General features: G+C 47.7%; 1 protein-coding gene across 1 annotated transcript; it reads left to right on the forward strand.

The window, feature by feature from the left end:
- Positions 1-8,455: 8,455 nt before the first annotated feature.
- On the forward strand, positions 8,456-9,415 carry LOC112120903 (olfactory receptor 10A7-like). Its single transcript, XM_024220054.1, has one exon. The coding sequence runs from the start codon at positions 8,456-8,458 to the stop codon at positions 9,413-9,415; it is 960 nt and encodes a 319-aa protein (XP_024075822.1).
- Positions 9,416-11,214: the final 1,799 nt, after the last annotated feature.

The raw sequence follows: 11,214 nt of genomic DNA on the forward strand, positions 1-11,214 counted from the left end.
GATTTAAAGACTTCAAGTCACAGAGAATCCTCCAGCCAGCGACCCCTGCCCCATGCTGCGGAGGAAGGCGAAAAACCTCCAGGGCCTCTACCAATCTACCCTGGAGGGAAATTCCTTCCTGACCCCAAATATGGCGATCAGCTTAACCCTGAGCATGCGGGCAAGATTCTTCAGCCAGACCCTCCGGAAAAAGTTCACTGTAGTAACTTTTAATATCCCATCATTGACCATTGTTACTAATTACCAGCGAAGGCACGTTATTGATCTATTGACTAAAATCACGTTATCCCATCAAACCATCCCCTCCATAAACTTATCAAGCTTAATCTTAAAGCCAGAGAGGTCTGTCGCCCCCACTATTTCCCTCCGAAGGCTGTTCCAGAACTTCACCCCTCTGACGGTTAGAAACCGTCGTCTAATTTCAAGCCTAAACTTCCCGACTGCCAGTTTATATCCATTTGTTCTCGTGTCCACATTAGTACTGAGCTGAAATAATTCCTCTCCCTCCCTGGTATTTATCCCTCTGATATACTTAAAGAGAGCAATCATATCCCCCCTCAGCCTTCTTTTGGTTAAGGTAAACAAACCGAGCTCCTCGAGTCTCCTTTCATACGACAGGTTTTCCATTCCTCGGATCATCCTAGTGGCCCTTCTCTGTACCCATTCCAGTTTGAGTTCATCCTTTTTAAACATGGGAGACCAGAACTGCACACAGTACTCCAAATGTGGTCTTACCAGTGCCTTGTACAACGGAACCAGCACCTCCTTATCCCTACTAGAAATACCTCGCCTAATGCAGCCCAAGACCGCATTAGCTTTTTTCACGGCCACGTCACATTGCCGACTCATAGTCATCCTGCGGTCAACCAGGACTCCGAGGTCCTTCTCCTCTTCCGTTACTTCCAACCAATGCGTCCCCAGCTTATAACTAAAATTCTTGTTAGTCATCCCTAAATGCATCACTTTACACTTCTCACTATTAAATTTCATCCTATTACTATTACTCCAGTTTACAAGGTCATCCAAATCTCCCTGCAGGATATCTCAATCCTTTTCTGAATTTGCAATACCTCCCAACTTTGTGTCATCCGCAAACTATATCAGCCCACTCTTACATTCGGTTCCGAGGTCAGTAATAAATAGATTAAATAAAATCGGACCCAAAACCGAACCTTGAGGAACTCCACTGGTAACCCCCCTCCAACCTGACAGTTCACCTTTCAGTTCAACCTGCTGCAGTCTCCCCTTTAACCAGTTCTTTATCCACCTCTGGATTTTCATATCGATCCCCATCTTTTCCAATTTAACCAATAATTCCTCATGCGGTACCGTATCAAACGCTTTGCTGAAATCGAGGTATATTAGATCCACCGCATTTCTTTTATCTAAAAAATCTGTTACTTTCTCAGAGAAGGAGGTTGGTTTGGCATGATCTACCTTTCGTAAAACCGTGTTGTAATTTGTCCCAATTGCCATTGACCTCAAGGTCCTTAACTACTTTCTCCTTCAAACTTTTTTCCAAGACCTTGCCTATTACAGATGTTAAACTAACAGGCCTGTAGTTACCCGGGTCACTTTTTTTCCCCTTCTTGAAAATAGGAACCACATTAGCTATTCTCCAGTCAAACGGTACCACCCCTGATTTTACAGATTCATTAAAAATTATCGCTAACGGGCTTGCAATTTCTCGCGCCAGTTCCTTTAATATTCTCGGATGAAGATCATCCGGTCCACCCGATTTAGTCCCGTTAAGCTGTTCGAGTTTGGCTTCTACCTCGGATACGGTAATGTCAATCTCCCCTCCTGTATTCCCATCCGTCACGCTGCCACTATCCCTAAGCCCTTCATTAGCCTCATTAAAGACCGATGCAAAGTATTCATTTAGATATTGTGCCATGCCTAGATTATCCTTAATCTCCACTCCATCTACAGTCTTCAGCGGTCCCACTTCTTCTTTCTTTGTTTTCTTCCTATTTATATGGCTATAAAACCTCTTACTATTGGTTTTAATTCCCCCCCGGCTGCAGCTCTGGGGGTGGCCGCCCTGCGGCACCTGCAGGCGGCTCCATGTGCCCCGTGGGGTGTCCCCAAGCCTGAGTGTCCCCCGCTCGAAGCCTGCCCGGCCCAGCCACAAGGTGTGGGCGCTGCTCCCCCGTGGCGCGAACCACAGCGGCTACAGGGCGCCCCCCACGCACGACGCGCTGCTGCTGCCAGGGCCGGCTCTAGGCGTTTGCCACCGGAAGCAAAAAAAAAATGGCCAGAATGCTGCCCTTGAAAATGTGCTGCCCCAAGCACGTGCTTGGTTTGCTGGTGCCTAGAGTCAGCCCTGTCTCTCACCAACACAAACTGGTCCGAGAAAAGCTATTACCTCCCCCACCTTGTCTCTCTAACTTCCGCCGGGGCTGGAGATATGCACCCCCACACATACACTATGGCTGCGGCTGGGGCTCTGCACCCGTGGCTGGGGTTGGAGTGGGGACTTGTGTGCCTCTGCCCGGCAGCTGCAGCCAGCTCCAAAGCTGGTCTGCATACCCGCACCCCCACCCCCACCCCGCAGCTTTGGCCACTGGAGCCAGGGCTGTGCCCCCACCATGGCAGTGGGGCTTGGCCTGTCAGTCCCCCACATGGGACTCTACCTGTCATTTCTCTCCCCCACCCCCCCGGATATTTTTAGTAAAAGTCACGGACCGGTCATGGGCTCCTGTGAATTTTTGTTTATTGCCTGTGACCGGTCCGTGACTTTTACTAGAAATATCTGTGACAAAATCTTAACCTTAGTTATCAGTTTTTTGATGAAATGCCACATTTTCCAATGACAATTTCTACAAAAATGATTATTTCCCCTGCTTTCATCTGCATTTGTGACAGAGAAAAACCCCATTTTCTGAGCACCTCTAGAAAAGACCTCTACGCCATTCCAGCTAAATCCTGCAGTTACTACTGTAGCTAACATTTAAAACTGCAGGGGAAATTGGAATGTAATCCATTTTACTGAGAGCCTGACTGCCTCAGCTTCATTTTAAAAAGCTTTTTGGAAACTCCCTGCATGGTTTGTAAGTAATAATGGGACCCGGTACAAACGCTCCACTGATTTCCTTTCTAAGGAGCCAGAATAAACCCATTACTTGTGTTTATTTTCAAAAGGCTTCTGCAGCCCCAGAGGGAAGATCTCTCAGAGATACACAGGATCTGGCTCCTGCATCCCCCTGTAAGCCATGGGAACTAATACCATAGGGATCAGGAGTCATATGACACTGAAGGAAGATATTATGTCCCTGCCCCATCTGCACACAGATCCTCTGGTGTCTGCGCATGAAGGGCATGTGCTGTAGATGTAAGGCCCTGCTTTGTTTTACTGTTACTTGGGGGGGGGGAGGCACAAAGGACAGGTAGGTGCTCAAACACCATTGAAAGTCCAATGAGTCAGGCGCCTAATTTTCACCTACAACCTCAAGATCTCCCTAATAAGGAGCTCGGGGAGGGTACGAAGGCTATTGAGCTGGGGGAATGACCGATTTTTAAGTTCGTTGGCAGTTCTGAAATTTCCCTCAAATCCAAGGGGAGGGAAAGGTCTTTCGATAATTTTTAGCCCACTGGTTCAGTGCTTAGCTGGGATAAGAAACAGCAGATTCAATTGTTCTTTGTACTTGATAGGGAAGCTGGATTTGAACCGGGGTTCTGCCCATATTACAGCAGACTACCCTTAACCGCAGAGCTACGGGGTAACCCTAAGCAAAGCTCTTTTAATCTTTCCTCTTGAAGCTGTTCCTTGGTATATCACTAAAGTGCTTTTCACAGGCTTCAACTTGGGTCTTACACCCGCTAGGTCAGTTCATTTTTGGCAAGACAGCGGAATCATTCCCATGCTTGTCCTGTAGCCCAATGACTGCTCATTGTCATAATGACTATCAATAGCCAGCTGTGAGAGACAGGGCAATTTCCTGCACTATCTTTGAGAGATCTTACTACATTCAGTTCATGTATCATTGTGGGCTGGGGACTGTCTGTAATTCAATGCGGGAGGGGGACCACAGTTCTCCAGGAACTAAGAATGGTGGGGGCTGATTAAGCAAATTTTCTCCAGACGCCAACAGACACAGAAAAGACTTTTGGATAAATAACCTGAGTTTAAACTGACTAGGGACCTTCCTTCTGATCCAGCAACTGGACAGCACCTTCTGTCCAAGGGGGGACCCCAAGCCTGCCTGGGGGTGGGGGTGGGGAGGGAAGGACTTTATCAGCTCCCCAAGACTGTAAGCTTTTAACATGTATATGGGAACACGAATCATTTTTAATATGTTTTCTCTGCAAGCTTTTTTCTTAGGAATAAATGTGCTCCTTCAAACAGAAAGCAAAGGGCAGACGCTGGGCAGCTGAGGCAGTCTGAATGGCTGGAGAGACCACAGTGTAGGCAGGGAACTGTGCAGCCTGGAAATCCCCCACTTGGGCAGGAGTGAGACATGGCTCTCTGCCCCAGAGAAGGGATGGCTCCGGATCCTAGAGTGGGTGACCTCCAGGGCCGGCTCCAGGCACCAGCGCAGCAAGCACGTGCCTGGGGCGGCAAGCCGCGGGGGGCGACCTCTTGGTCGCTGTGAGGGCGGTAGTGAGGCCGCCTTCGGTGGCGTGCCTGCGGGTGGTCCGCCGGTCCCACGGATTCTGCGGTAATTCGGTGGCGGGGACGCCGAAGGCATGGCATCGGCGGACCTCCAGCAGGCACGCCGCTGAATCGGCGTGACCAGCGGACCGCCCACAGGCGCACCGCCAAAAGCCGCCTGACTGCCGTGCTTGGGGCGGCAAAAGACATAGAGCCGCCCCTGGTGCCCTCAAGGGATCGCAGAGGGGGAATAAATACAGTTGCCCTGAATTGTGACACCAGCTATTGCATCTTAAAGTTTCAACTTGCCCTTGATCACTAAGATTTTAAAATGCTGCAGCTGTCACATTTTCAAGAGTCACCTTTTGTTGCCAGCACAGAGGTACCTGGAGAGAGAGAGAACATGGGGGTGTGTGAGAGACAGAAAATGTGGCTTTGTCCAGGTTGGATTGAAGGGCTGATGTTAGTAGCAAATCTACTCTAGATAGGGCACACTGCCTTTAACATGTGTTACCTGGTGGAGGTGAACTCCCGGCACCCCTCAGAGAGGTGCACGTGGGACAGAGTAGGTGAGTGAGTTTTTGTGTTTGTACAAGTGCAGCATTAAGGGAGAGAGAGGAGGGCTGCGTGTGAGAGAGAAGTCATGAGTGACCTGCAGAAGTTTTTCAGGATGTGCCCAGAGAAAGGGGATAGTGTATAGGTATCGGGTGCTATCCCTTTAAATAGCTGTGAGCTATTAAGTGGTGCTCACATGGGATGTTACCTATTTCCATACATGTAGGCATGGAAGGATTTGATTATATTGGTAAATGTCGATTTCATCAAACACATGCCAGGAAAATATTTCCATCGTTGATAATCAACATTTATAGCTTGGCAAAATAAAAACAACGCTGCTTGGGAACTCATTAACTCATTTGAAGCTATTTATTTTGTATATTTTTGACATAATGTTGCCAATTTGTATTTTAACAGTTATGAAGCTTTAACATCTTGAATCTCAGCAACTGTCATTAAATAATTAGTGTCTGACACACACCCCAATAATTTCCCACAACTGCAAAACATTTTAATGGATAAAAATGAAAAAAGTTGGAAAATAAGCATTGATATTATCCATCAAAATTATCCATAAAAAAGTTAAATACTGCCAAACCTATATCTCCTAAATCAGTGGTTTTCAATCTGTATTCCTTGGATCCCTGTGGGTCCACTGAATATGTCTAAGGGGTCAGTGAAAGATTGTTACCATACAATAGTGGCTTTCAGCCTGTGGTCCACGGACCCCTGAGGGTCTGCAGACTATGTCTGAGATTTCCAAAGAGTTCTGCATCTCCATTAGGGGTCTGCAAATGAAAAAAGGTTGAAAATCACTGTCCTACAGACCCTTCCTGTCCTTTTTTATTTTCTAAATGAGCAGCTGACTCAGGCTGCAGTCACCTTTTTGGTTTCACTTCGCCTCTATGGTCACTCTCCATTTCACTGCAGTCCTGGATTGGGGGAAGAGGGACGATGCAGAGTTGGAGAGCAGCCAAACCAGGACAGATGGCAAGAAGACTGGGAGAAATACACTGTCTACAATACCTGGCGAATAGAGCTCTCTTAACAAATCAATGTTCGGAGAACTCCAACTTGGCTGAACAGAATGGCTCTTTTCATATCAGCCTGTTGTTGGTACAACAAAAATTAAATTGCGGTTGATTCATCTGTGCTGAGAAAGAGAGATGATGATTGTCAAGGTTCCTTCCCCGCTCTGAAGTTTAGGGTACAGATGTGGGGGACCTGCATGAGAAGCTCTAAGCTCAATTAACAGCTTAGATCTGGTCTGGCTGCCACCACTCCCAAGCACTAATTCCCTTCCCTGGGTAGCCTTGAGAGACTCTTCACCAATTCCCTGGTGAACACAGATCCAAATCCCTTGGATCTAAAAACAAGGAGAAATTAACCATCCCCCCTCCTTTCTCCCACCAACTCCTGGTGGATCCAGATCCAACCCCCTTGGATCTAAAAACAAGGAAAAATCAATCAGGTATAAAATAAAGGCTTTTAATTAAAGAAAAGAAAAGTAAAAGAAAACCCTCTGGGAGAGATTAGCATACCAGCTACTCTCACAGACAACAGATTCCAAACACAGAGGATGTTCCCATGGGCAAAACTTAGTTACATAAAAAATACCCAAATACCCAATCTGATGATTCCTCTAATTGCACAAGACAGGTCACAAAGAAATAAACATAAACCTATTTATTTCCTTCACTAATACTCACTACTTGATAAGAGGCTGAATTCTGGAGCTTTTCCCTCCGGTCAAAAGTGAAACTGACCCAGACAAAGGGAACTTCCCTCCTTCCCTTTGAACCATCTTGTCCTCCCATTGATTCCTCTGGTCAGGTGTCAGCTAGGCTAGGTGAACTTCTTAACCCTTTACAGGTAAAAGAGGCATTAACCCTTAACTATCTGTTTATGACAATCATGCAACATAAACAGCTATCTAGAGAGATAAATAAGACTTGTCTACACTGCGAGTGAGTGTGTGTTAAGCCAGGGTGTGAATTTCCTGCTTACTAGCATGCCAAGCAGTAACTTGCCTGGTGCATCCTGCCACAGTGCACTGAAAGTTTCCCATTGCAAATGGGAGGATGTCAAAATGCACTATGGGAACATTTAGTGCCGTGTAGCAGGGTCAACCTATTGAGTTACCGCACAGCAAGCTGGTGAGCATTAGATTCACACCCTGGCTTGCCATGCACTAACTTGCCGTGTAGAGAAGCTCATAGAGAGAAAAGTATATATGTAGATAGACAAGCATCCATGGGAAGAGAGAGATGGGTACTGCTTATTACCCATTTTGGACCCAAGTGATTAACGAAAATTTGTTTGTCCTGATTTGGAACAGAAATCAGTATTGGAGTCAGATCTTTCTTTGGTGCAGTCCTGTATACAAAGTCCTGTTTCCCTGAACAAAGAAGGAATCAAAACACAGGAGACAGTTTCTTTGCTAGCTGTTCCAAACTGGCTTCCAGCCAGCACTCTGCCCAAAAGCTCTCTCTCTCTCTCGCTCTCTTCTTTTTTTTGTACTCACTTCTTGTTCCACTGTCTCCCTAGGTTTCTGCGCCTTCTTGGTCTTTGTTTCTGTGATGTTTCTCACAACCTCTGTCTCATATGCACAGATACACTGCTCCAATCCAACCCATACCCCACCCCTCACTTTAGTATTGGATCACAGTGGAACCCCCAACCCTTGGGCTGCCTGGCTAACTCCTTCACCAGCCTTGCATATGGCTTTGTTTTGGGGAGAGGCCTCTATTGTTTCAGCTGTCTATTCCATAAAGGAGCTCAACTTTTTAATATATTTATCTTGAATGCAACGTGGCTATTACAGCCACTAGCTTCAATAAGGTTTAACCCATAACAGTGTGCATCTGGGTAGGCAGATTGATACATATTGATGGGGATAAATATTGCTCAAGGATACATTTCAATAGGAAAAGGAAATAGATGAGAGAAGAAAGCCGATGGAGATAAATTGTTTTCTATCTAACCAGACATTTGGATATGGAAGCTGAAGCAAGACGAGTTCAGACTGGAAATAAGGTGTGGATTGGAACTAATTACCAAGCACTGTGGTGGATTTTCCATCACTGGCAAGCTTTTAAATAAAGACAGGCTGTTTTTGTAAAAATATTTTTGAAGCTGTTGCAACAGAAATAATTTTGGGGAGTTTCTCTGGGCTGTGATATGCAGGAAGTCAGACTAGAATCTATGAAAGAATGAAGCAGTATTTGGTAGCTAATACATCTATTGTTCCTCTCTATTATCTAGATAACTTCCCCACATCTGCCAGTGAAGGACCTTGAAGAGATGCCAGGCAGAAACCACACTGTAGTGACATATTTCATCCTCCTGGGATTCTCCAGCCTCTCGGAGATGCAGGTGTTGCTCTTTGTGCTGGTGCTGACCTCCTTCACTATCACACTGATGGGGAACATCCTCATTATGCTTATCACAACACTGGACCGGTCCCTCCACACCCCCATGTATTTCTTCCTCCGGAACCTGTCCTTCCTGGAGATCTGCTACACCTCCGTCACCATCCCCAAGATGCTGGCCAACCTGCTGGCAGAGAAGAAGAGCATTTCCTTCACTGGCTGTGCCACTCAGCTGTATTTCTATCTGTTCTTCGCCACAGCAGAGTGCTACCTCCTGGCAGCCATGGCTTATGACCGCTACATGGCCATCTCCCATCCACTACGTTACACTGCCGTCATGAGCAACAGAGTCTGCGTTCTGCTGGTGGCCGGGTCCTATGTTGCAGGCATCCCCGTCTCCTTTGGGCAGACCACGCTGATATTCAGCCTGCCCTTCTGTGGGCCCAAAGAGATCCACCACTTCTTCTGCGACATCCCCCCTCTGTTGAGGCTGGCCTGCACCGATACCTACTCGAATGAAGTGGAGATATTTGTGGTGGCCGTGCTGGTAGTCATGGCCCCCTTCCTGCTGATCCTCGTGTCTTATGCCCACATCATGGTCACCATCCTCAAGATGTCTTCTGCTGAAGGCAGGCGCAAAGCCTTCTCCACCTGCTCCTCTCATCTGGTGGTGGTGACTATGTTCTTCGGCTCTGGCAGCTTTATCTATTTCCGACCCAAGGCGAGTTATGGAGGGGACAGTGACAGAGTATCTGCTCTGTTATACATTGTCCTCACGCCCACACTGAACCCCATTATCTACAGCCTTAGGAACGAGGAGGTGAAGGGGGCTCTGAGGAGAACTTTGGGGAGAAGATGTTCTAACATCCAGGACTGTTCATTGGTTGCTTAGGTATCTTCTGCTGCAAAGAGCAGAGATCTGTTCATAACTCCCACCGAGACTCTATGTGTAAATGTGGTCAACTCATTTTGTTTGAGAGCCTAAAGAAGTATGCACCCAGATCCCATTCAATGGAAATTGAGTCCCCCAAAAGTAATGGTAGTTATGCCTCCAACTCCAGTTGAATAGAATTTTGGCACCTAACTCTCTTAGGCTCCTTTGAAATTCCAGCCTCTTTTTGTTCTCTCTGTTTCTCCATGAAATAAACCCCGTAGATTTCTATGAAGCAGGAAGCGGAAATATAAACTTTTGAAATATTTTGACAAATAAATTCTAAGCACCTGTAAGTCTCATTCATTCTTCCACTTTTTCTATAGTGACACAGGCTCAATTACTGGCCTGATAGAGGGGCTGTTCCACTCTTCTTCATATCATTGTAGCACATAGACCCTCCATTAATGGACCAGCACCCCATTGTGTGAGGCACTCTACAAAACAAAGATACTCACCAAAGAATTACAGTCCTGGACAGTAGTACTCAAGAAGGGGAAGCAGCCCGGAGGAGCAGCCCGGAGAGTCAGTGAGGGGGCACTGTCCCCTCACAATCTGTACCAAATAACCTTTTGGTTTTGGTTTTGGTGTTTTGTTTTGTTTTTAAAAAAGAGCAAACCAAGAAAGAACACAAGTAAAGTCTCTAGGAAAGTGAGTGAGTTTTCTCTCTAACATGCTACATTCCCTGACCAGGGCCGTCCCTACCCATACGCATCTGCGTAGAGCACCAGGAAATTTGGGGCACCAAATTTCCTGCTGTCCTACGCAGCTGCTTGCTGCTTCAGCCCCTGCTCCACCTCTTCCAAATGGCCCCTGCCCCTGCTCTGCCCCAGCCCTGCCTCTTCCCACCCCTGCTCCAACCCAACCCTGCCCCCACTCCAGCCAGCCCTTCCCCTTCCCCTGAGGACTGCAGGAGGGGTCTGGCTCCCTGCACTCACCGGCGGTGGTATGTAGAGTGACCTGTCCCCAGCCTACTCCATTCCCCTGGCTCCCAGCCGTGCCGCCTGTAAGTGCTGGGGGGCGGGTCCCCCCTGCCCCCAATCCTGGGAGCCAGGGGAGCAGAGCAGGCTGGGGCCGGGTCACTCCACTTCTCTCAGGAAGGGGCCAGCTCCCCTCCCCCCCATGGAGGCCTAGGGCCAGCCCACCCCACCCCCCATGGATCTCTAGGAACAGTACCCCCCCGCGGAGGACTGGGGCCCCACACAGCCCCCCCTCCCCCCCCGCGGTGAGGCTGCGTAGGGCACCAAAATGGCTAGGGACGTCTCTTCACCGACCATATAACAGTAGCTTAGCTCTACTGATAAAAAGAAGGTTTGATTCTCAAATGTATCCGCTGTCAGCATGGGACAAAATGGCCCTATATGATACAGGGTTTAATCCCTATTGCATCTCAAGGGTGCCTGGGACTAGGCTGCAGAGTCTGGGGTTTAAACACACTAAATCCCCCAACCTCTGTTCAGACCTGGAATCCTGCTGTTTTCCACTTGGAATGTGTCATAGTGCCAGTGAGATCAACCCTTCCTTCTCCACCCCAACCATTGCTTCCTTCCTCTTTGATGCCCCGATAACAATTCCTCCTTTCCCGGCTTCCCAGTCGCATACCCCAGTTTCACTCTCCCAGTCCCTGGACCATCTTTCTCTCCTCAGATAACAAGCCATTTGCACAAGTTCCCCTGAGTGCCACCAATTGTTACATCCAGTGCAGGGCTGGACGCGGGCAACCATTCCATTAACCCCTGGGTGCTACACATTGACACCTG

Source organism: Terrapene carolina, unplaced genomic scaffold (assembly GCF_002925995.2).
Source record: "Terrapene carolina triunguis isolate 2854851 unplaced genomic scaffold, T_m_triunguis-2.0 Scaffold34639, whole genome shotgun sequence".
Lineage (NCBI taxonomy): Eukaryota > Metazoa > Chordata > Testudines > Emydidae > Terrapene > Terrapene triunguis.

What these genes read in the sequence shown, in the direction of transcription:
- LOC112120903 (XM_024220054.1), top strand. Translation starts at nt 8,456, where the DNA reads ATGCCAGGCAGAAACCACACTGTAGTGACATATTTCATCCTCCTGGGA.